Genomic DNA, 26,832 nt, shown 5'->3' on the forward strand with positions numbered 1-26,832 from the left:
GGTTCAGGATTAAGAGCATGGTTCAATGTGTCGGCAATATAGGCGATATATCGCTGATGGGCGACATGAATCCCGCACCCAAAATGACATAAGCAATAAGTCGACAATATATCACCAACAAATCGGCGATATATCGTTAACGGTTGATTTTGCGATATATTGCCAAATTTAATATATTTAGTAGAATTTCGTTTGGTTTTTTATTGATTTTTGCCAAAGTGACGTAGGACCTTTATAGGCTCGGGGGGGTGGCCTCCGCGGACCTTGCCAACTCACCAGGGAGCGGGACCCCCGTGTCCCTCGGCAACATAATGTGTCATGAACCATACTCAACATACTTATATAATGAATTATATATTTTAGTACTTCTTTTCACTAGTTGTATACTTGTGTTCTCTTTACATGTTTACATTAGTTTATATGAGTTTTCTAGACTTCCAATTTTGCCTACATATAATCGGGCGTGTGCCAATCAGGAACTTGAGATTTAGTGATGTTTTAGGCTAAAGTAATGCTCGCAGTGTGTTTATTGGCTTTAAATTAGGCTTCACAACAAAATTGAAGCCAAAGCGTCCCTAAATACCCTCGAAACTATGGGCCGAATTTTCATCGATACCCTACCAAAAATCGTCAACATGTCGGCGAAATGTTTACTCCCTTATATCAGAAGCGATTCTCTTGTGGATCTATAAAACCGTCGAGGAGCAACTAAAAGAGCATGTTTAATCTAAGATTCTGTTCTAATCAGAAAAAGGATCGAAATAGAGATGACTTGAGAAGCTCTCTAGTGGTACTTTAGGTCTCAAAACAAACCAACAAACCAACAAAATAAAAAAATAAAAAAGTGTTTGGGTCTGTCAGACAGCCGTACAACCACCCCACGATTGGAACCAACCGTGAGAACGATCCTCTACAGCTTGATGAATTTCAAGAAACTCATCGTAGCCATTAATCACGCTCTGGTCGCACGGCCTCGTTTCATCCACCAGACTTAGGTTCCTGTCTCCTTAGAACTCAAGGATACAGAGGTACGAGCCTATAGAACAGATCCTGTTCAAGTAAGGTCGTGACATATAATAGGAAGTATGTAAATATAAACGACATTTTTACAATTTCTTTTCCCGATGTGGGACTATAGGATTAAATCACTTTTCGGTATTTTTTTTGGTGTCAACGAATATGGCTTTCCCATGGGCATAATCTTTTTCGTGTACAGAATCTGTCTCCAGTTCCAATTCCAATCCAGCTTCTAAAACCCCGAGGATGAAATGCTCGACAAACTTTTCATTTCCCCCTTTCATAAAACTCACATTTTTTAATTTTTTTTTTCTACCAAAAAAAAAAACTCACATTTTTTTTTTGGGTAGGTTCACAAATTTCACACTTCTCATTTCAATTTAAGGTCAAATTGAATTTCTGAAGGAAAGCTCAATAGCTGTGCAGCTAACACGCAAGGTAATGGTGCTTTTCAATTTACCCACTCCCTTGAAAAAGAAATCAAACATTTCTTCCATTACATTCTCTATTATATATATGTTTTTGTATTTGAAGTTCATCTCAATCGGCTTGCACGCACCTCGATTACATCCTCAGAAGGAGGTTCGTCATCCGCAAAGATCAACCACATGACCTCTCCACTAAGAAGTATAGATCTTACCACTCTACATGTCCATATTTGTAATACACATTGATGCATCTCTCTTTAATTTAAAAGGATTTGTATTGAGTTACACCAAAATATATTGATTAGTACAATATAGTATTTGATACGAAATACATTTCTCTAAATCGCCAAACCGATATGATATTGTATGTCGGTACACCACTTACTGACATTAAACAAATGAGGTTAAGAGTACATCATAAAACTTACCTAGTAAGTTATTGATCTTTAAGGTGAAACAAGGGTTATGGGATTAGAATTCAATATATCGTGTGTCAAACCTAAATTTTGGCACGGGTTGAGCAAGGCATGATTGGCATTTATCAGATCCACACAAGTAATGGACTAACTCAGGATCCAAACCTAGGGTCACTGATGAGTTACTCAGATTTGAGTGCAAATTTTGGGTTTCTGTATCAATCAAAACTCAATCCAGTAGTAATCCTCTATACTATGAAGAACCTGAAAGGTACCCATCATTGGAAGAATAACAAAAACAGGTGGAAATAAAATAAAAAAGATTATATAAATAAAACATAAAAAATTCAAAACAAAACGGTGTGGTTTGGGTTCGGATTGACCAACGGGTTAGGTTAATGGTTTAGAATTGAGTTTACTAACGGTTTGTATTCGGGTTTACTAGCGGTATGTTTTGAGTGCCTTGTTGATGAGTGGAATTTATCAAGAGCATGTGAACATATATAAGCATTAAGTTCTCTCCAAGTCTCTTGTATTGGGTGTTCAAAACCAAAAACTTTTTTCTACAAAGAAGTAAAAATTATAGAACTCATATACAAAAGAAAATTTGCATCCTTATGAATTTTAGTGGTTATCTACTTATTTTCCTCCCCCTTCATGACACTTGTAGAAATGATTCAAAATAAAAAATTAAAAAATTTTCAAATGATAATACACTTGCTAAATATTTACTAACCCATTATGTTGAGTATGGTTCATGTTTTGCTAATGAATTGTACATAGGTCTCAAAACAAAAATTAATCTGATGCTCTGTTTGTCTCGCAAAAAAGGAAAAACAGGTTTTACGGAAAATCGAACTGAACCGAACCAACAAAATAAAAATGTTTTTGAGTAGACAGCGACAACCACCCCACGATTGGAACCAACCGTGAGAACGACCTCTACACTTGATGAATTTCAGAAACTCCTATGAATTAGGGGCACACCCCCCTTCAGACACGAAAAGATCAAAATAAAAAAAAAATCAAAGATAATACACTGCAATTCTAACCCATAGTGAGTAGGTCATGTTTGCTAATGAATGCTAGGTCTCAAACAAATTACGATGCTATGTTTGTCTCGCAAAAAAGGAAAAACAGGTTTTACGGAAAATCGAACTGAACCGAACCAACAAAATAAAAATGTTTTTGAGTCTGTCAGACAGCCGTACAACCACCCCACGATTGGAACCAACCGTGAGAACGATCCTCTACAGCTTGATGAATTTCAAGAAACTCATCGTAGCCGTTAATCACGCTCTGGTCGCACGGCCTCGTTGCATCCACCAGACTTAGGTTCCTGTCTCCTTAGAACTCAAGGATACAGAGGTACGAGCCTATAGAACAGATCCTGTTCAAGTAAGGTCGTATCATATGATAGGATGTATGTAAATATAAACGACCTTTTTACAATTTCTTTTCCCGATGTGGGACTATAGGGTTAAATCACTTTTCGGTATCTTTTGGTGTCAACGAAGAAAACCAGAAAGTGGGGCTTTCCCATGGGCAATGACCTTTTTCGTGTACAGAATCTGCCTCCACTTCCAATTCCAATCCAGCTTTTAAAACCACGGGGATGAAATGCCCGCCAAACTTTTCTTTCCCCCTTTCATAAAACTCACATTTTTTTTGGGTAGGTTCATAAAATTCACAAAGCTCATTTCAATTTAAGGTCAAATTGAATTTCTAAAGGAAGCTCAATAGCTGCGCAGCTAACACGCAAGGTAGGTATTGGGATTTTATTACTTCTGTTAATTTATTTGAGAAAATTGATTGATTGTAGGAGACCATCTGTGCCATCATCCACTATATGAGGAATATCAATTAACCCAGAGACTGATTTTAGTTTATACGGTCCATTTCTTGGATGAAAATCCCTCTTACCAATTGAGAATTTAGTAGATCAGTTCTGTTCAAAATGCAAGATATCGCTGATTTTGGGATGATAGCTCACGATATCTCACTTTTTTATCGAAAATTTATAACTTTTAGTGATTTTTCACGATTTCTCGCCAACCCCTCTCTCCTTTCTCTCTCATGTCATCTCGGGTTGGGTGTCACAAGTTAAAAAAGAAAAGAGCAAATTGCATTGGCACCCCAAAATGAAGGACACCCCACAGAAAAGCACAAACACCCAACAAAACACATAGTCCATTTGTTATAAACCAAAATGCCCTCCAATAGAACTGCTCCCATGGAACCCACGACAAAGAGGGGACGAAGAAACATCGCAGGCTGGTAGGCGCAAGAGAGAAACACCCTGAACAGGACGCTACAAAATTGTAGGGCGGAAAGAGAAGAAACTAAACCCGGCCCACCACAACAAGGAAAAGAAAAAACAACAAAACCCAACCGCGCCGAGAAACCGCCACGGCCGATCCCGGCCCCGCCAAGATCAACAGGAGCTCACCCCTCCGGACTCTCGAGGGGGGCGCGAAAAGAGTGGTTCTTCGCGGGCCAAGAACGCCTCTCTGGAGAGGAGCAACCGGAGAAGAGCGACGCAACGCGGAAGGAGATTAGGACCGACCCCAAACATGAGAAGAAGAGAGAGACAAGCCGATGTTGTCAACATGATAGAGAGCGGGGCACACACTGGGAATGGACCGATATTGCGGGCAACGCACGAGGGCGCGGAAGCGCCACCCGCGAGCCGGGGTAACACCAGCGCGAGACATCGAACGTCATGAAAAACGCGGAACGGAACCGGAAAGAGCAACCGCGGGAACAACTGAGGAGACCCAGGACGCCGGGCACGCAGTGCAAGCGCGGCCGCCTTCAGCTATCTTCCCCATGATGGAAACAAACGGGGTTGAGGGGCACGCATTCTCACCTTAACGTTGAGTTACTCCCAAAAAAGGTTCCTTTTTTTGGTTTTCATTTTTAATAGTAAATGTGAATAAGGTTTCTTGGAAGGGTAAAATAGTCTTTGTAAAAATTTAACCAACCATTCTAACAGAATAGGACTTATGTGTTTTTTAAACATTAAGTGGGGTGTCAGTGTTTTAAAGCCTTCATTTTGGGGTGTCAGTGCAATTTGCTCAAAAGAAAAAGAAAAAAAAAAAGAGAGAGAGAATGTGTGGTGTTGAGGATTCAAACGTGGCTGATGTAATTAATGTACACTTCATCCATGAAGGGTTTACCTTGTTATTCATGTTATTGTATTCTCCTTTCTCTTGTTAGTCACGTTATTTTATTCTCCTTTCTCTCACCTTGTCTTATTTACTACCATTAAAAATCATCTTTTAAGTTTTAAATTGTTTTGTCTTCATTAATTTTTTACATTATATTGTCTTTTGATGAAAGCAACTGCAGAGGACCAAATGGAGCAATGTCATCTCCGCTAAGTTGAAGACATTTATTTGCAGAGATCTAATGAAACTGCAGAACAAATTTCTAGAAATCTAACAGTTTCTCGCTGCTCCTCTTCCCCTTCTGATTTTGGATTTTGGTGTTCCTACTTTGTGAAGAAAAAGGGAAAAATATACAGATCAGAAGATTCAGAATGGGCTCAACCGCCGACAAACTTGGTGCAAATACCACCGACGAACCTATTTCTATATCGACGAACCCAGCGAAACGGCGAAAGACACGATGAGTTAGGGGGCGACTGATGGAGGAACCACGAACTATCGGCAAAATTTCACCGCTGGTTTCGGTAACCAGCGAACCGGCGAAGTTCGCCAAGAATTCGCACCTTGACTCTGGTAACATGTGAAGAGAGTGAGGAAGAAGGCAAGGAGTTTCTTTCTTTTAAAAAAAATGTACTCTCTCTCTTGATCGCAATGGCTACAAACTTAAGGAGGCAATGTGAATCATGTAATACTAATATCTCTCATGGTCACACCATATGCTCCATCCGGCTGTCGTGCTGTTAGGTCAGGCCATTTTAGAGTTTGCATTATATGTGTTGCAATCGATTAATTTTTTTTTTTGGGGGGGTGTGCGTAGGTGATGGAACCGAATCTGACTTCTTGAGTGAACCACAATAGAAGTTGATTGGGTAAAGAACGTTTCACAGAAAAACAGCGTGAAGATTGGCCCGACTAGGGAGGTCAGGAAGCCACCTTCAATGAGCAAATTAGATTCAAGAACACCACCACATGAGAATGAGGTTTTAAAGCTCCAAGTGAGTAGCTAGAGAGCATTGAGAGAGTAATGAGCATTACCATTAAATGAGACTGTCAGATTGTCCAATTAGCTCAAATTTCTTTTCAGAAAGACACGTCGATGCAAGAGTTGACCTCCTAGACATGTTGACCCCCTACAAGTGGCTATGGCAGCCTAACATGACAGGGTTGATACACACGGCTGATGAGATGTGTTGCTTGAGATAAATGTGGTGTTAGGTCTATATATCTTCTATGTTACATAGGCTCATGGCTCTCCGAGTTGGTTGGCGTCCCCTAGAACATTCTTTATGTGAGGTCATCATGAGAGGTTTGGTGAAGTCTTGGTCGCCAAAAGGAGGTGCTTGGGAGGTTCAATCACACGTCCCCAGCACCAGTCCCTTCACTATTTGGTTATCATCCAGTGGTTTGCAATTGAGCTCCCAGGAGTTGAGCATCATCACTGAGGCTTGCAAGTTTCCCAAGCTTATCCATGGACTCAAGGTCAAGCCCCTCAGTCCGCTTTTTGATGATTCAGTTCATGGGAGCATACGCCTAGTCCAACCACCGGTTCAGGATTAAGAGCATGGTTCAATGTGGCGGCGATATAGGCAATATATATCGCCAAATCGCTGATGGGCGACCTGAATCCCCCACCCAAAATAACATAAGCAATAAGTCGACAATATATCATCGACAAATCGGCGATATATTGTCAACGGTTGATTTTTCCATGATATTTTGCCAAATTCATGATGAGATGTGTTGCTTGAGATAAATGTGGTGTTAGGTCCATATATCCTCTATGTTACATAGGCTCATGGCTCTCCGAGTTGGTTGGCGTCCCCTAGAACATTCTTTATGTGAGGTCATCATGAGAGGTTTGGTGAAGTCTTGGTCGCCAAAAGGAGGTGCTTGGGAGGTTCAATCACACGTCCCCAGCACCAGTCCCTTCACTATTTGGTTATCATCCAGTGGTTTGCAATCGAGCTCCCAGGAGTTGAGCATCATCACTGAGGCTTGCAAGTTTCCCAAGCTTATCCATGGACTCAAGGTCAAGCCCCTCAGTCCGCTTTTTGATGATTCAGTTCATGGGAGCATACGCCTAGTCCAACCACCGGTTCAGGATTAAGAGCATGGTTCAATGTGTCGGCGATATAGGCAATATATATCGCCAAATCGCTGATGGGCAACCTGAATTCCCCACCCAAAATGACATAAGCAATAAGTCGACAATATATCACCGACAAATCGGCGATATATTGTCAACGGTTGATTTTTCCATGATATTTTGCCAAATTCACTATATTTAGTAGAATTTCATTCGATTTTTCATTGATTTTTGCCAAAGTGACGTAGGACCTCTACAGGCTCCAGGGGGCACCCTTCGCGGACCTTGCCAACTCACCGGGGAGCAGGACCCCGTGTCCCTCGCCAACAGAATGTGGTTCATGAACCATACTCAACATAATTGTATAATGAATTATAGACTTTAGTACTTCTTTTCACTAGTTGTGTACTTGTGTTCTCTTTACATGTTTACATTAGTTTATATGAATTTTCCAGACTTTCAGTTTTGCTTGCATATAGTCAACCATGTGCCAATCAAGAATTTGAGATTTAGTGATGTTTTAGGCTAAAATAATGCTTGCAATGTGTTTATTGGCTTCAAGTTAGGCTTCACAACAAAATTGAAGCCAAAGCGACCCTAAATACCCCTGAAACTGTCGGCCGAATTTTCATCGATACCCTACCAAAAATCATCAACATGTGGCGAAATGTTTACTCCCTTATATCAGAAGCGATTCTCTTGTGGATCTAAAACCGTCGAGGAGCAACTAAAAGAGCACGTTTGATCTAAGATTATGTTCTAATCAGAAAAAGGATTGAAATAGAGATGACTTGAGAAGCTCTCTAGTGGTACTTTAGGACAAAAACAAACCAACAAAATAAAAAAGCTTTTGGGTCGTCAAGACAGCCGTACAACCACCCCACGATTGGAACCAACCGTGAGAACGATCCTCTACAGCTTGATGAATTTGATGAATTTCAAAAAACTCATCGTAACCGTTAATCACGCTCTGGTCGCACGACCTTGATTCATCCACCAAACTTAGGTTCCTGTCTCCTTAGAACTCAAGGATACAGAGGTACGAGCCTATAGAACAGATCCTGTTCAAGTAAGGTCGTGACATATAATAGGAAGTATGTCAATATAAACGACTTTTTTACAATTTCTTTTCCCGATGTGGGACTATAGGATTAAATCACTTTTCGGTATCTTTTGGTGTCAACGAATGTGGCTTTCCCATGGGCATAATCTTTTTCGTGTACAGAATCTGTCTCCAGTTCCAATTCCAATCCAGCTTTTAAAACCCCGAGGATGAAATGCCCGACAAACTTTTCATTTCCCCCTTTCATAAAACTCACATTTTTTTTTGGGTAGGTTCACAAATTTCACACTGCTCATTTCAATTTAAGGTCAAATTGAATTTCTGAAGGAAAGCTCAATAGCTGTGCAGCTAACACGCAAGGTAATGGTGCTTTTCAATGTACCCACTACCTTGAAAAAGAAATCAAACATTTCTTCCATTAAATTCTCTATTTTTATATATATATATATATATATATATATATATATATATATATATATATATATATATATATATATATATATATATATATATTTTTTGGTATCTGAAGTTCATCTCGACCGACTTGCGCGCATCTCGATTACATCCTCAGAAGAAGCTTCGTAATCCGCAAAGATCAACCACATGACTTCTCCACTGAGAAGTATAGATCTTACCACTCTACATGTCCATATTTAGTAATAGACATTGATGCATCTCTCTTTAATTTAAAAGGATTTGTATTGAGTTACACCAAAATATATTGATAATTAGTACAATATAATATTTGATACGAAATACATTTCTCTAAATCGCCAAACCGATATGATATATTGTATGTCGGTACACCATTTACTGACGTTAAACAAATGAGGTTAAGAGTACATCATAAAACTTACCTAGTAAGTTACTGGTCTTTAAGGTGAAACAAGGGTTATGGCATTAGAATTCAATATATCGTGTTTCAAACCTAAATTTTGGCACGGGTTGAGCAAGGCATGATTGGCATTTATCAGATCCACACAAGTAATGGACTAACTCAGGATCCAAACCTAGGGTAACTGATGAGTTACTCAGATTTGAGTGCAAATTTTGGGGTTTCTGTATCAATCAAAACTCAATCCAGTAGCAATCCACTCTACTGTTAAGAACCTGAAAGATACCCATCATTGGAAGAATAACAAAAACAGGTGGAAATAAAATAAAATAAAATAAATTATATTAATAAAACACCAAAAATTCAGAACTTCATTACTGTTGAGCTGATGTTAAGTAAGGGCATCAATGCACTGGGAGCAAACTTCCTCGCAAAGAGAACACAAACAGATGTCTCCTCAGTTTCTTATGGTTTGAATGAACCCTTATGTAATATCATACCTTCCATAGCTAGTAGGATGAGGGACCTCACGACCAGTCAACCCAGGTCACACTCCGATTTACATTCATACCTCCATAAAACATGTGTATGTAAGTTGGTGTATAATTTTTGAACTATGACATAGAAAAGCAAAGTGATATAAGTAAATCATACACCATGATGAAGAACATTATATTGATTAATTATGAAACACTAAAAAATACATCAAACATAGAATAGCACAGACCCAAACCAGAGAGTGTTTCAGAAGAAAAAAATCAACAGTTGAATAATCCATGGGATGTATCCAGGTTTTTACATTCAAAAGGGTCTTCTCTTTCCTAAAGCTCCCCCTTCTACCATTTTCATTATCGAACAGTTTAAGATTCCCTTTCTCGCATCGCAGGTCATTTTCTTTCCCTGGCCGGCCGCCTCGTCACTCATAAACAAGAAAACCCATCTTTCTTACTATTGTTTCTCTGGATTTTAAGACTTACCCATCTCAAGATCCATCTTAGTAATAGAACTAGGGTTCGTTCAATGGACCTGCAACCAAGATAAAAGAAGATGGGTTTACTCATTAGGCATTAGAGATGATAAAGGAATAGAAACAGGTTACGGTTCTCTTGATCTCATGTTTTTCCAAAACCGTGAAAAGAAGAATTTTTTTTAGCCAATGGTGGATTAGTAGAGCGGTTAAAAGCCCAACTTCCCACGGGGAGGTTCCTGGGTTCGCATCCATCCGGTGCACCTATATTAGTAATATTCCCCCTCACTCTATATATAAACTCTTCGGATTCAAAAAAAAAAAAGAAAGAATTTTTTAAATTTTTTTTTTATTTTTGTGAATTGTTGTAATTTACAAGAGTTTGTTTATTTAACATCTAATTACTAAAATACCCCAATAGTTTGACGGTTAGATTACTCAGCAACAGGTGTCACAATGACATGCCTGCGTGAGAGATAGACATCCACGCAAATAGGGGTGTCGATGGTTGACATGCCTGCGTGAGAGATAGACATCCACGCAAATAGGGGTGTCGATGGTTCAGATTGGGATGAGGCTGAAAAACACTCAGTCAAGCACAACCCATTAAGAAAATAATAGTTTCGAAAAAACAGTGCAGTTTGGATCCGGATTGATTAACGGATTGGGCTAATGGTTTAGAATTGGGTTTACTAGCGGTTTGTGTTTGGGTTTACGAGCGGTATGTTTTGAGTACCTTGTTGATGTGTGGAATTTATCAAGAGCATGTGAACACATATAAGCATTAAGTTTTCTTCAAGTCTTTTGTGTTGGGTGTTCAAAACCAAAATCTTTTTTTCTACAAAGAAGTAAAAATTATAGAACTCATATACAAAAGAAAACTGGCATCTTGATGAATTTTAGTGGGTTGTCTCTGCTTATTCTCCTCCCCCTTCATGACACTTGTAAAAATGGATCAAAATAAAGGATTAAAAGATTTTCAAATGATAATACATTTGCTAAATATTTACTAAGTCCATCTTCCAAATGGCGAAGGCTTTGACAGGCTTGTTGTTTGGATATTCCAAAACGAAACAATTAAGAAAAAAAAAATGGATACTTGGGGGTTTTCCTATCTTTTATATTTAAATTTAATTTATTTAATTTATTCACAAATGGTTTAATATGCTGGTTCGGGTTCAAGTTGGTTTTGGGCTTAACGGTTTGTGCTAGCGGGCCACACACGGTCTGGCCCGGATCAGCCCGAATAGTGTGGGCTGAGGTTGTTCAGCCCAAACACAGCCCATCAAGCTTTAGTTCGGGTTGGTTTTAACTCCTTATACGCGCAAACAAAAATCCTGTCTTTGGGTGATTAGTCGCATAAGCAACACCTTGGTATTTGAATTTGTTTCATCTTTTCGTTGACCAATATGCACATTTAGGTTTACTCAATTCTGAGTGAGATAGTTTGGCCGTTATCCGATCCCTGGTTGTGTAGTGTTTTGCCAACTGAATGATTTTCTTGATAGTTCTTTTGGACGTTACTTGGGTGCTCTGCGTAATTAATGCGCAAGCACCGCAGCTAACAATCGAGCGTTTATTTCCGAAAAGTGCGTTTTTACAGTTTTGAAAAAAATGGACGGTCGAAATTGAAATTTACGTCGAGATCGACCGTCCGCATTAATTGCACAGCATTGAAATCATAACCCTATATTCAGAAAGGCCTATCTCAATAATGTGAAAATAACGATTATCCTCGAAGATAGTTAACTTTGATTTAACTGGTAATCGATTATATGATTTTTTCTAATATATAAATTAAATTTAGTTTAACAAAGAAGGTGATCTGTACCTGAATATGTACGTGGTAAGGATCGAGGCATGAAAATACACTACCCTTGAAGACTTGTTGATCTCGATTCAACTCGTAATCTTTTTTCAGTTAGAGATTCAACTCGTAATGAGTATTGACTTCATCAAGGTCTCAACCAGAAATCTGAATAGCGTGTTTAGTGTTAGATTTGGTTGGCGACATCTTAGAATTTCAAATCATGGTCGCTTATATTTCCTGCAATATGATGGGAGATGGAGTAAGGGAAATTAAGCTGATGAAATAGAACGAACGAGCATCATGCAGCAGCCATCGCAAGTTCTTTTTGAAGTCATCTTGCTAGTTGGAATCATGATCGCCTTCTATGCAATCATATTGATCACAAACTCTGTATACGGCTGGCCTTGGCGGCAGCAGATTAATGAAGCAGCAGAGACACCAAATGAAGAAAACGCCATGCGTGGAATAAGCAATGAGGATCTGAAGAAGATCCCTATCTTACCTTACAGCATCAAAAACAAACAGAAAGATGAGTATCATGGATTATCGTTTCGTGAGGATCAAACCCAATGTCCTGTGTGCTTGACGGAGTTACAAGAAGGAGAGCTTGTGAGGTTGTTACCCAGTTGTAAACATGCTTTCCACATTAATTGCATTGATTGTTGGTTCCTTGAACACACAACATGTCCGCTTTGCCGTTTGGTGCCGAAGGTGTCTCAACGCCTTAGGTTTTCTAGTTGTTCCCTCAACTCCATCTCCGGCTTATCCAACAACTCAGCTCCTCTACCTTCTGGGATCGAAGAACGACAACCTACTAGTGCTCGACTGGCTCCACCATGGCTTTCGCTTCTATTCCCTAATAGGAAACCAAAACCACCATTTTTGCCTATCGAAATAGGCCGATCAATGTCAGTATGATAGACGTACAAATCGGTTCTGGGAGAATTTTAGTCGTCGGCGAACACATATTTGCCGCAGCTGCAATGTGATTATTCACCAAGTCTTTCTTCTTCGGAAAACATTGGAAACAGTTTTGATTGTTTTCGAGAGTGGAAAAAAAATTTTACAAAAAATAAAACCCCTTCTTAGACGCTCAGCAGGATTTTAGTAGAGTTCTTCAAATTTCATGATCTTCTCCCTGTAAATTCCTTCAGTTAAACCTAGTCGGTACAAATATTTTGCTTCAATAAACAGTCGCAAAACAAAAAATTTTTAAAATTTTAATTTACATTTGAATAAAAACTTAGAAGCAGAATAATTTTAACAATATCTGGCTTTCAAATTTTTTTTTTCTGTTTCTCAAAGCAAGAAACACCATAAATTATTTTTGGATTTGTTATCAAAGATTGGTCCTTAGTTTTGGCTTCTATTTCTTTCTCTGGGTCAAGTGACTAAGTATTCAATATGTTTTTTTTGCCAATTAATAGAATGAATTCAAAGAGATGAAAACGTAATTATTAGAGGTGTCATGGGCTGTCTTGCATTGTGTCAATCTAAACTCAACCTTTTGACCAAAAAAATCTAAACTCAACCTAATCTTAGGGACCTAAATCCGAACCTTACTCAATCCTTAGGGTTTGAGAACCCTGAACCCAAACCCTTTCTTAGTAGGTTCTTCTAAGCCTGAATTTCCTTGATTTACTTTGATATGATTGAATTAATCTTTATTTACTAGTCAGATTTTTAACCCTAGAAACAAAAGAATATTCATGGGCTAGTGGCACTAAGGATATTTAAAGACTTAACCTCTTAGTTATGAAATGTTGGTGTTTGCTAACTAAAACTAACCCTTTAGGGTGGTTAATGGGATCCTTCGGTTGAATAATATTTAAAACTCGCTGTATATATAATTTCAATTTAACTAAATTAACATAGGTCGGGTTGGGTTGACCCTGAGGGTTAAACCCTAGTTATATTGTAACCTGATCATGCCTTTAAGTTGAAAGTTGTGGTGGGCTTGGGCTGGGCTCAAAGTGGGTTTGGATTGATTCGAACTAACAAGGTTTTAGGTGAACTGTTTTATTTTTGGTCAAAGGTTTTAGGTGAACTATGTCCCGACTTAGCTTGGATTTTTATCCGCTCCTATTCTGACATGGTAAAGTTTCCTCCAATGGATCATTAGATTGTCGACGCGTATAATATTCTAATCCTAAGATAGTAATTCAACACTGGTAACACATTTTAACCAGGTTCATCCCTCTAATTGACTCTCCTTCCCTTCATCTTCTCCATTGTCGGCTCGGATAACGCTTGCTTCACCACCACCACAAAAACCGTAGAAAGCAAAACACAAGAAGGGGAAAGATCAAAAACCCTACCCGCAAGCTTAGAATCACCTAAAGCCTAAATCTAATCAATCCAACCGCCAGAGGAAGGCGACTTAAAGAGACGAACTTTCATCGAATCCAAAATCTAACAAATTAGGGCAGGGAATACAATTGGAAAGAAGAAAAAAAAAAGATTGGCTCTAGTCTCGTGTTATGCTTCTGAAGGAAATCTTCAATTGCCGAGCAAGTTGCAAATATTGTAGATGGCCCCCATGATTTCATCTTCCATTTACAGGAGAGATGAAGCAAACCAGATTTTCATCTTCCATTTCTTCCATTTACAGAGAGAAGATGAAGATTGCAACGATAACAAAAAATTTTTAATAGCATTGCAACGATAAGAATTTAGGGATCAAACTAAGTGCTTTTTCTGAGAATGTATAAAACCAATGACAACAAAGATTAAAATAAACAAATGAGAAACAAAGTAGAGAAGATGAAGGTTGCAAGTGTGGTTATGTCATTTTTGAAATACAAAAATAAAATGGGAAAGAATATTTGGAATTTTCAGGTGATTTAGAGTACATAAAAATGGAAGATGAAAGGGTTTATAGTTACTAGAGAGAGAGAGGTGAAGGGATGAATCTATCGCTAGAGAGGGTGGGAGATGAGATAACAGATGATGTTGGTGACAGATTCAATTGCTAGAGTTAAAGAGGAATAAGGTGGTGGTGACGGCGACGTTGACAATGTTGGAGCCAAAGATGGAGAAGATGAAGGAAATGAGAGTATGAGTGAGGAGAGAGGTCACTTAGAGAGACAACCGTGGTTAAAGGTGGGTTAGTTTTGTTGAATTACTATTTTAGAATTATAATATTACACGTGTCGACAATATACGATCCATAGGAGGAAACTGCACCATGTCAGAATAGGAGTGGATAAAAATCAGGCTTAGCTAGGAGTGGAACCTATCACCCATAAATGGAAGATAGTAGCATGAACCACAATGCATGTTGTGTTAATTCAAAATCAGTCCGGGTGGACCGGGACGGTCCGGATGAAAACATCCGACTGGGAGGCAAATCATTGAATTGAATTCAGGTGTTCAACCACCACCAACGGAAACTCGAAAACTTTGCCCCGCCATCCACTCTGTCTCAAACAAATCAAATTAAAGAAATTCCACCACCAAATCAAATTTCGCTTCAATGCAATGTCTTCGATCTCATCGGAAATGGCGTCCAAGCGTCTCCGACAACTACAGTCCCTGCCGGAGAACAGAATCTGCGTAGATTGCTCGCAGAAAAACCCACAATGGGCATCGGTCTCCTATGGGATCTTCATGTGCTTGGACTGTTCCGGCAAGCACCGAGGTCTCGGGGTTCACCTGAGCTTTGTCCGTTCCGTGACGATGGATTCGTGGTCGGAGCTCCAGTTGAAGAAGATGGAATCAAACCGTGGTGGCAACCAAGCCCTCAATGACTTCCTCAGAGCCCGTGGCATCCTCAAGGAAACCGACATCCCCTTAAAATATGGCTCCAATGCCTCCACTCTCTTCCGCGAAAGGATCCAAACCCTAGCCGACGATCGCCCCTGGCACGAGCCCGCTGTCGTACCGGAACCCCTCGCCTCTTCCTCGTCCTTGTCTGAGCCAACCAAGCATCTTAATAAAATCAATTGCAGTTCCGCTAATGATTCCAGCTCCGACTGGAAATGGTCTGAATGGGACGATTCTGGTAGGTACTCTAGCGGTAAATCTAATCAGGGTAACCTGCGTAGAAATCGATCCGTCGAAACTTTTGATTTGAGGACGAACACGAACACGAACACGGGAACTGGAGGAGGGGTGTATACCCCGAGCCGGTCCTGGTCTATGCATGAAATCCATGGAAAGGTGCAGGCTTCTGCGGCCACCAAGGAAAAGTTTTTCGCTAGCAAGGTTGCCGAGAATGAGGGGAAACCAGAGGGCATTCCACCTTCTCAAGGAGGAAAGTACGTTGGATTTGGGTCATCTGGTACTCGAACACAAGCAATCTCAACGACCAAATCCCATGGGGATGTGTTTGCGGATACTGTTTCAGCTGTTTCTCAGGTAATTCTATGATCTACAAACTATTGTACCCAAACGGGGGGAAATATTTCTTTCTCCTTCCCATCGATGGAACCCAGCTATATTTTATGTTACAAAGACTTTGAGCTTCTTAATTATTTTTTTTCGTTTACATACCTCATTATAGTAGATATGCTTCGGTTCTTCTCCTGGGGTTAATTCCAAATTGGAATTCTCTATCTAGAACTTAGATTTTGTTTGCCCAGACCGAATTTTATTCAAATTGAAAAGTGCCACAATCACTGGGTAACAAGATGGTAATGCCATATATTTGAGTAATCTCTATTTTATAAGTCCAATGAAAAGTTAATTCCAATCTTTATCCATCTTTCTTTTGTTATGAAAATCAGCAATGTGATTTTTTGAAGTAATGGCGGAATCAACGAATGCATGTTACATATTTTATTAGTATGTCAACACTTGAGGCCCTAGAATTTTTGTGATATTTTCAGTATCTAATCTACCTTGACCGGCGAGGCTCGGAAGGAGATGGTGGAGTTTCAGGTTTGAGGATATGGTTATGGACTGCCCAAGTTGGAAGGATGAGAAAATAATTTATGCCTTATTGATGCATCAGGTTTTGCAAGAAGTTATAAAATTAATCAAAAAGCAGCAGTGTGTCAATAGCTTTGAAAACAGAATCATCAGGGGGAAAGCTACTACTGAGGGGCTTCAAGCAAAAGAGAGAATGCATTGCTAAAACCAGGATAGAACCCATGGTTTCCAAGGGAAAAGAATCATTTGAGGCCATGAAGTCAGGTGCAAGCTATTTTTGCACTCATGACATGAATTAGAATCAACAACGTAAAAGGTGTGAAGAGAAATTTTCATGAGAAGCGCTAGAATTGAAGAAAGAAAGACGGTGCAACAGAGCTTGGAAAATGTAATCAATTGAAGTAAACACACTGAACCTAAGAGCTCCAAGAAGAGGAGAAAAGTGCCATCTTACGAGCTAAAAGGTTACGAAAGGAAAGAAACCAATAGGAGGCTAAAATCTAGGCACTGTGGTTAAAGTCTGGTGTAGTTACTCTTAGTTTCTTATACCTATGCCAAGAGGAGAATTATAACTTATCACCCTAAAGAAGTAGAATTTATAACCAACTGCATAGGAAGTGTATAGCAGGATGTCAGGAAGAGAAAGATTATGTTCACAGTTGAGATCTAGAATGAAGTACATAGATAAATGGCTTCTAATGCTTTAAATTGGGTAGCTTGAATTGGAATTTCTTATGAGAAAGTGGAGCATTTGCACAAACCTTTCATGAAAGAGATTATTTAAGGGTTGAGATGATGGACAAGATTGACAACTTGTTATCAAAGTAAAGAGGCTGTTGTCAGCTTCTACAGATCTTAAAGACATCAACATCAGAAGAGGGAAAAGGTGCACGACAGTGCTTTCTTCATGAAAAAAGTACTTACTGGCTAACTTGGAACCTTTTCTTTTGGATTATTACTTTGCTTTGAATTGATCTTGTGATAAAACTGTTGCAAATTGCATTCCCACATTTACTCTTTTCCTGAAATGAAATTACTTCAAAGAAAGTTAATAGAAGACACCATGGTTCTATTAGTGGTTACTCCTGTGGTTTTCAGAAGATGGGGTTTGTTATATTGAAATTTCCTCCCAGACTAAAAGAATCTTTGATTTTTCTTTTCTCAATTTCCCTTGTCCTACTGTTTATCTTTTGGAAGTTTTCAGCTCAAAGTAACCTGGGGGCAATGGTAAATTTCTACTAGGTCTCCTGGTTGAACTCGGTTCTAAAACTAAAAGAAGATTCTATGTGCTGTTAAAATGACATGGGAGGCCTCTTAGCGCTTCTATTATTGTAATGTTGTACTTCTGCTCTTCATCATTGAAGTTACTTTTATTTTCAAAATCAGGAAAAGTTCTAGGACCCTATATAGGAACTTCAGAGGGTATCCTTGTACTTGATCCTGCGGCAGCTTGTTTGTGAATTTAGTTGGGATTTTTCTATCCTACACTGAGCATCTTCTGGAGCTAAATTTTGAATCTCCTGATTGTTCAACTTAACTGCTAAAGGATATGCTTTAGCTCATTTCTTTGAAAGCAGAAGTGCTCTCTTGAAAAACTATAACAGTTATACAAGCATATTAAGGGCAGGGCACCATTGGTACTCAATTCAGGATGGGAGCACAATAAAAACATAGGAAAGTTCTGAACACTTTGCAACAGATATCTTTACTTTGATCAAATAGTTGAAAACAATATAATAAAGTTGTGCACACTCTACAACAACGAAATAATGAACCTGTTAGACCATTAGTTAAACAGGTCTATACCCGTAAGAGAAGGATGGGCCCCCAGGCCTAAGGTAGAGATGTAGGCAGCAGTTAAGGAACTGGGAAGGGGGCAAACGGTTACAGCAAACAATTCTGTAGAATGGAAGAGACGGGGAGAGATGAGGGCTATTCTGTAGTATTGAGTGAATAGTTGGGTCGGCAAGTTTCCTGTCCAAGAGGGAGGACTTGCATCAGCAGTTGTGAGTTCTAAGACTTTCTTCTTTCTAGTTCCAGTTTACTTAAACTCCAATCAGATCTACAATATTTAGCATCCAATCCATAGTACAGCGGTGCCATTAATATATGAATTTTGGTTTCTAACAAATTGGCATCAGAGCGACTACGCTCCTTGGGCATGGTCAAATCACAAATGGAGAATTGAGTGGAACTGTGGAAGATTTGAAGATTTAGAAGGCCCACACCTTCATTGTCTTTACAAAAACGACCCTACCACTAGTGATGTTTGTAGAGGTGAGAAACCAGCTCGTGCTAACTGCAAGTGACTCGATTGGATGGCAACAGCAGCAGAACTCCCCCTACAAGGACCTACCCTACTCGGAATGGATGGAAAAATTCGACAAGGGACTCTATTTCAGTGTGACGAGAAGTATCATTGCAATCACCACTGCAAACTCAAGCATTTGCAAGTGGTGTTGCTATAGGAGGATGACAGTGAGATTAATGGAACATACACCAGAATGGGCAGCAAAATTGTTCCAAACGAAGAGATCGAACTCTACAATCATTCGGTTGTGGGGATCGATTCTCTAAAAACTTTCAAAATTAGGGGAGAACTACAAGGCATTGAGGTCGTAGTGTTAGTAGACAGCGGCACCACCCACAACTTCATTGCCCAAGTGTTGGTTCAGAAGCTCAGACTAACAATCCAGCATCAGGGTCGAGGTGTGCCTTGGGAATGGGCAGCAAGTGCGTGGTGAAGGAGTTTTCCAAGGGCTTCATTTGACCTACAGGGGGTCATTGTGGTTAAAGATTTGTTTCCATTTCATTTGGGTAATGTTTATGTTATCCTAGGCATGTCATGGGCTTCTTCACTAGGTGAAGTTCATAGCAACTGCAAGCTTCAGACAATGAGCCTCAAGTAGCATGGCAAAACAGTCAAGCTCGGGGGAACTGGAGTTCGCTGCAGCTAGAGATTACTCTCAAAGGAGTTTTGAAATCTGTGGAAGCCAGTGGTGAAGGATTTGGTAACAAGCATTTCTTACTGCCAAGTTTGAAGAAGCATCGTCAGAAACCGATCCATTGGAGCCGCTTTTGGGGGAATATCAGCAGCTATTCCGAGACCCAATTGAGTTGCCTCCATAGCGATACCATGACCATGCCATTCTCTTAGTTACCGGCGGCCAACCTCTGAACATACGACCATACCAATACCCTCACTCTTAGAAGAACGAGGTGGAATGACTGGTTGGGGAGATGTTAGCCACAGGAAGAATTCAATCAAGCAACAGCCCTTACTCAAGCCTCGTGTTACTTGTGAGAAAGAAAGACGGAAGCTGGCATTTTTGTGTTGATTATAGGGCCCTCAACAGCATCAGCATACCCGACAAGTTCCCAATACTTGCTATTGATGAGCTGCTCGATGAACTAGGTAAGGCCATGGTGTTCAGCAAGCTTGATTTGAAATCAGGGTATCATCAAATAAGATTCGTCAAAACAAACATAGACAAGACAGCTTTTCGGACTCGTAATGACCACTATGAATTTCTTGTCATGCCGTTTGGCCTCACCAACGCTCTAGCCTGTTTCCAAGCACTGATAAATTACATTTTCAAACAGCAGCTGAGGCGTTATATCTTGGTATTCTTCGACGACATCCTAGTATACAGTCAGAATATGGAGGAGCACAAACAACACCTATGCACCAACTTCGAGCTGCTGACAACTCATAGGCTGGTTGTGAATAAGTAGTAGTGTTTGTTCAGAGTTTGGGAGTTAGAATATCTTGGCCATATCAGTTCCACCATAAGCGTTGTGGCAGACCCAAAGAAAATCCTTTGTCTGCTTGATTGGCCCAAACCCAAGACACTTAGAGACCTGAGGGGATTTCTAGGCTTACCCGGCTACTGCCGGCGGTTACTTGACGGCTATGGAAAGAAGGCAACACCACTCACACAATTATTGAAGGACTCCTTCCATTGCGGTCAAGCTACCCAATCAGCCTTTGAAATCCTCAAGACAACAATGACTACAGTCCCTTTCTTGGTAATGCCTGATTTTTCTGAAGAGTTTGTGGTGGAGACTGATGCATCGGGGACTGGTCTGGGAGCAGCGTTGATGCAAGAGGGACACGCCTTATTGCTTATTGCAGACTGATGCATCGGGGACTGGTCTGGGAGCAGTGTTGATGCAAAAGGGACACCCTATTGCTTATTGGAGTCATGCACTGAGCGTAAGAGCAAGGTCCAAGTCTATTTATGAGAAAGAACTCATGGCCATTGTCCTAGAATTACAGAAATGGAGACATTACTTGATGGGGAGACATTTCATGGAATGAACTGACCAGAGAACTCTCAAATAATTGCTTCAGCATAAGATTCTAGGTGAGGACCGGCAGAAATTGAGATTCAGACTCTTGGGTTCAACTTCAAAATTGTTTACAAACCCGGGGCAAAAATAAGGTTACTGATGCCCTCTCTAGACGAGCTGACAGCGGCCTCCATCTCTGCCCCCTATCAACTGCTTTTTGGAGTGAAGAGGAGAAAATTGCTGATGAAGTGCAAAACCATCACAAGTACAAGGAGATAATACAAGACTTGGTGCAGGGACCATGGCTCATCCCCACTCCCAGCTTTGGGGGGGGGGGGGGGGGAACACTGTACTACAGGGGCGATTGGTTTTGACTGGAAATTCTGTCCTTATCCCTACTATCCTTGCTGAATTCCATTCCACACCATACGGCCCACTCAGGGTTCCTTCAGACTTAGCGATGTATTGCTACTGTTCTTTATTGCGTGGGAATGAAGACAGCCATCAAGAACTTTGTGGCTGCTTGTGATGTGTGCCAGTGAAACAAGTACCAATCGATGAAGCTAGGGGGACTGCTCCAATCTTTATCTATTCTGGAACAAGTATGGGAAGATCTCAGTATAGACTTTAAAGGGGTACTGCTAAAAACAAAAGGTGGAGAAATATAATGGTGGTGGTTGATAGGTTGACTGAAATGCACATTTTATGGCCTTGACTCATCCATATACAGCCAAAGAGGTAGCCATCGAGTTCAGCTAAGAGGTGGTACTCTTGCATGGAATCAGCGTGTCCAATAAAGACTCTATTCGTCAGCCACTTCTGGACAGAACTGTTTCGCATCTCTGGAATTGAACTGAAGTTTGGTAGTGCCTATCACCCTCATACTGACGGCCAGACTGAAGTGGTGAATCGAACATTAGAAACTTAATTGTGCTGTTTTTGCACCTGGAAACCATGGGACTGGTGCAAGTGGGGCTGCCATGGGCTGAATACTGGCATAACACCTCCTTCCACAGTGCTACAAAGATGACTCCTTTCAAGGCATTGAATGGAAGGGAGCCACTGATATTGTACCCTTGGGAGCATGGGCATTCGAAAGTGGATCAAGTTGATATCTATCTCCAAGAATGGAACCAATTTCTAGAGGAGCTGAAGACCAACCTACTCAAGGCTTAAGACCAAATGAAACACCATGCAGGAAAACACTGTAGGGAGGTGCAATTTGAGCTGCGAGATCATGTTTTTTTATGCATTCAGCCATATTGGTTCAGGAACTTAGCAAGGAGACCCAATGAAAAAATCAGCCCCAGACTCTATGGTCCTTATCAGATTGCGGAACCCATAACTCCATAAGCCAGGTTGCATAGAAGCTGCTGCTACCACCTGAATCAAAGGTTCATCACGTGTTCCAAATATCACAACTTAAGAGGCTGGCGCTTCAACACTACAGCCACAGCTACCTTGCCTAACAGAGGACTGGGAGATACAGCTGTATCCGGAGGCATTGATTGACACTCGATATTCTGCCACAGGGGAACTTGAAGTCCTCATCCAGTGGAGATCCTTGCCGCCATCTGATAACACATGGGAATATTTCTTTGAAGTTGAAAAGTCGTATCCAGAATTTCATCTTGAGAAAAAGGTGCTACTCCAGGGGGGAAGTACTGTTAGACATTTAGTTAAACAGGTTTATACAGTAAGAGAAGGATGGCCCCCTTGGCCTAAGATAGACATGTAGGCAGCAGTTAGGGAAGTGGGAAGGGGGCAAACAGTTACAGCAAACAATGCTGTAGAAGGGAAGGAATGGGGAGAGAGGAGGGCTGTTCTGAAGTATTGAGTGAAGAGTTGGCCCGCCAGTTTTCCTGTCAGAGAGGGAGGACTTGCTCCAGCAGTTGTGAGTTCGAAGACTTCCTTTTTCCAATTCCAGTTTACTTAATTAAACTCCAATCAGATCTACAATATTTATCTTCCAATCCTTAGTACAGCATTGCCATTAATATCTGAATTAGGGTTTCTATCGGTACCGGACAACATTCAGTTAACCACAGTTTCTACCATTTCAGATTGTTTTGGTGGCAAGTTGGTTTTCATTTGCAGGGTGCTCTTTCATGATTAAATAGAACTATCATGTTCACATTAGGACCTAGTGTAGAACTGTTTGTTTGTTTTTCTTTTGCAGAAAGGTTTATCATTTTCTGTTCCTTGTAGGATGAGATGTAGAACATTTTCATTACATGTCTAGGTGTATACTATAGACAGACTTCTACACAAGAACGCAATACATTTTTCTGAACTCATACATTGCATTTCCCCCCCCCCCCCCCCAATCTGTCAGGGCTTTGGTCAATTGTCTATAGCTGCATCATCTGCTTTGCAGTCTGCGGCCAATGCAGTACAATCAAGCACCAGGGATCTTACTTCTTCAAAGGTAGTTTCTAAAGTAAATTTCCTTTCCCTTCTCTTTGATCATTGTAGTCTAATGTAAGGAGTAGATTGGCATGTGTTGACTGATTGTAACCTTCCCTCTTCTATCCATTTTCAGTATTTTTATCTGCCTTAAATTTGCAAAATTAGAGATTAGAACCCCAAAATTTCACTATAAATTTCCCCAGGTTTTGGAGCAACCACTCCCTGTTCCAATACACCAACTTGTGCCATAATGGAATCTGATATGGCAGCTCCTACTGTTGGATAGAGAGGACATGATCTAGATCTACAACATTGTAAATTCTTATATTTCATATGCACACCTATTCGTAATCCGGGCTCTACTGTCTGATACTTCGCACTTTCCAGTAATTCTGTATTTTCAAATTTGTCACTTGGCAAATTCTATCTTGACTGTTACTTAACCAGTAACAAGGGACCGAAAGTTTGAGCCCTATTGGCTGATGCCACGAAGAACCACGAGGACGTTTTGAACTTTTTCTCCTAATAAGGAGCTGCTCCCTTAAAATTATACTGCTATTTACTGAAGAAATTGAAAACGAGACAGGTGGGAGAAGGCGAGCATGGGTATGATGACACAATGAATGTGGTTGCCATTAGGACTTCAGAATTTGGACAGAGGACTTGGGGGATTGTGAAAGATGTAATGACCATGGCATCTCAAAAGATGGAGGAATATGGTGGAGATGGAATCCAGAGAAAAGAAGAGTATGATCAATTAGGAGTGAGCTTCATCTCTGATGGTAATGCGGAACGTAACCATGGAGACAGTAAAGGTGTTGACCCATCTTTTAAAGAATGGGATGACTGGGAAGGGGTAAGTCCAGTATCTGCTACTTCTGTCAGCAAAAGAGATGCAGATGAGTCATCCAAGAAAGGCCAGAATGATGAAGTTTGGGTTGGATGGGACTGAGCAAGGACAAACCGCATTTTTAGGAATTGTTCTGGCAATGAAGAGGAAATTGGGATGTGGAGGTCATTCTTGAAGTGGAACAGAGATCATGGTCTTTTAGTCATTGCCTACCTACCTCCCTACCTGGATTTAAAAAGGTAGGATTAGCGGTTCTTGAAGAAACTCAATCCCTTGAATTAAAATAAGACATGGTTCCAGAAGTGGAAGCACCCCATTGTTCCTTAAACATGTAAATTGCACAAATTGCATAGTTCTACCCTCTCTCTCTCTCTCTCTCTGTTCTCTTCCATTACTTCCACACTATTGTATATCTTTCCATTCACATGTAAGAATGGACTGTAGATGTCTGAACTGTACTTTCATCTTCCCTCCAGTGCACACCATTTGCTTGAGCTTTTGGAAGAAAGAAGACTAGAACTGGGATGTGCGCGCAATATATGTTCTGTTGATTAAAACAAAGTTGTGTATCAGGTTCATTATTCTTCAATGTGCAATCCTAATGTAAGAGAGAAATAATGAGTTTGGCATCCCAGTATATAAAGATAGAAAGTGTGCTTTCCGCTGGAGAACAGGCTTTATAATATGAACTGCTTTTGTCTCTGGTTTTATGAATCTTTTTGTTACATGACCAAGAGAATTACTAAACGTCTTTGACAGAACCATTTGCAAGAGCAAAGCAGAACTAAGATGAGACCTGTTAAGGATAGGGTGAGGATACTCATCTGAAAGCCAAATAAATTGTCAATATTTATAGTAGAGATGGATAGAATTTGGATTTTTAATGTCTTTCTGTCCTAGAGGTAAAAGTTCAGATCTTAGTACTTGCAGGCTGATAGATTTATTTTTAATGTTCACATGCTTCGAGTTGTAGATTTATTCCACTCAACCATTGCCGTCCAGTCCTACATTTCACTCACATTCTTTCTGAACTCCCAAGAACCCAACCGAACTCAAGAACAAGAAACAGAGAGCCGAATAAGAAAGTAGAGTCCACAAGTCTTAAGCAGCTACATCATGCAACTTCTATGTACATATAAGAGAACCATGTAAGTTCAAAAAAACCCAAATTACAACCCTAAACTGAACTCTATACAGCAGAGCAAGAAATGTAGGTTAACCCCACAAGTAACCATGAAGAACCCAGAGGCTCACAAAAGCTAGTGATGTTTGCAGGTCAGTGACTAAGTGTTTGATATATCAGATATAAGCTAGGACTCTTGAAGATGGTTAAGAGAGATAGGTGGTGACAGCTTTGACGCCCTCGGAGATGGCATGCTTGACAAGCTCCCCATGCAAAACCAACCGAACGGCCGCTTGGATCTCCCTAGACGTAACTGTCTTCTTGCCAGTGTACTTGCACAACCGAGAAGACTCGTTGGCCAGCCTCTCAAGCATATCGTTTACGAAGCCGTTCAGCACTGTCATGGCCTTGGACGATATACCCAGTTCTGGGTGCACCTGTTTCAACACCCTGTACAGATACCTCTTGAATTCCACCCCAACACTACTTGCTCCACTTCTTCTCTTCCTCCTCTTTTTCCCATCCGTACCTTCACCCTTTAATGGCCTTCCTCTCTTTCTTGCTCCCTTCCCTTCTTCCTCTCCTTGCCTTGCTCCCTTCCCTTCTTCATCTCCTTGTCCAGGCCCTGTTTCAGGTTGTGGCACTTGCTTATCTTCCTTACTCGGAGTAATCTGCTCTTCTTCAGTGTTCTTGCTGACAGGAACTTCTGGGGTCTTGATCACTGGAATGCTCGTTTCTTCTTCTTCTTCTTCTTCAGTGTTGTTTGCGATGATAGGTACTGATGTTTTGTTGTCAGTAGTCACCTTTAAGGGCTCTTCAGTGCTTGTAGCCGCTTTGAGGTTGGCTGTACGAACGGAAACTTCTACAGTCTCTGTAACTACTTTGGTTGCTGTCGTCTTCTTCACTACTTGTTTCTTTGCTCGCCTAGGAGCCATTCTTTCTCTTTCCGAAATCAAACACTCTCTGATGAGGTAAGGAAAACAGATTGCAATCTTCTGCTGACAAAGCACACACAACAGAAGAAGGTAGATGACTTCCTGGGAAAAACAAAATCAGAGACGAGAATGGATTTGGGATTTTGTGTTTCTAGTGGTTTCTGGGTAGTGGGAATTCTGGTCGTCTCCAGAGACACAGAGAGCAAGGGGTGCCACATCGTGGGACATGTGTCAACTTGACTTTGAATGTAACGGCTACGTGGGGGGTAAAGCGGTTACGTACGTGGGGTGATGCTGTGGTTTGTTGAGTTTTGAGCCCTTTGATCTGATTCGGACGCACTTGATTTCAACTGTGAATATTGAATTTGATTCTATTTGGTTGGAAATCCCAGGCGTAACAGCTAAAAACATAACATTTTTACTTGAAAGTTCCCGTTTGAGCTTTTTTAACAGCTGAGAATGGAACATGCAAGGCTTGGAAATTTATTTATTTATTTATTTGGATCGCATTCTAGTTTGTTCATACAAAATCTCAGGCTTCTGATATACTCTTAAGGC

The 26,832-nt window shown here is 40.5% G+C and overlaps 2 protein-coding genes and 3 non-coding genes across 5 annotated transcripts; 1 reads left to right on the forward strand and 4 right to left on the reverse strand.

Annotated features, from left to right (window-relative positions):
- Positions 1 to 851: 851 nt before the first annotated feature.
- Positions 852 to 1,068, reverse strand: LOC149021365 (small nucleolar RNA U3). The gene has a single exon (XR_016172547.1). It is a non-coding gene; the product is annotated as a small nucleolar RNA U3 (small nucleolar RNA).
- A 1,984-nt stretch (positions 1,069 to 3,052) lies between these two features.
- On the reverse strand, positions 3,053 to 3,269 carry LOC149021366 (small nucleolar RNA U3). Its single transcript, XR_016172545.1, has one exon. It is a non-coding gene; the product is annotated as a small nucleolar RNA U3 (small nucleolar RNA).
- Positions 3,270 to 7,969: 4,700 nt separating this feature from the next.
- On the reverse strand, positions 7,970 to 8,196 carry LOC149021367 (small nucleolar RNA U3). Its single transcript, XR_016172549.1, has one exon. It is a non-coding gene; the product is annotated as a small nucleolar RNA U3 (small nucleolar RNA).
- A 6,972-nt stretch (positions 8,197 to 15,168) lies between these two features.
- On the forward strand, positions 15,169 to 24,976 carry LOC149021368 (putative ADP-ribosylation factor GTPase-activating protein AGD6). The gene is made up of 3 exons (XM_089149608.1): positions 15,169 to 16,151; positions 23,293 to 23,385; positions 23,953 to 24,976. The coding sequence occupies exons 1-3, from the start codon at positions 15,273 to 15,275 to the stop codon at positions 24,316 to 24,318; spliced, it is 1,338 nt and encodes a 445-aa protein (XP_089005734.1). The 5' UTR covers positions 15,169 to 15,272; the 3' UTR covers positions 24,319 to 24,976.
- A 569-nt stretch (positions 24,977 to 25,545) lies between these two features.
- Positions 25,546 to 26,274, reverse strand: LOC149021369 (uncharacterized). The gene has a single exon (XM_089147447.1). It carries the CDS (start codon positions 26,272 to 26,274, stop codon positions 25,546 to 25,548), a length of 729 nt encoding a protein of 242 aa, XP_089003573.1.
- Positions 26,275 to 26,832: the final 558 nt, after the last annotated feature.

The sequence above is a fragment of the Hakea prostrata genome, chromosome 3 (genome assembly GCF_041222555.1).
Source record: "Hakea prostrata isolate BN-2017 chromosome 3, UWA_Hpros_2, whole genome shotgun sequence".
In the NCBI taxonomy this organism is placed as follows: domain Eukaryota; kingdom Viridiplantae; phylum Streptophyta; class Magnoliopsida; order Proteales; family Proteaceae; genus Hakea; species Hakea prostrata.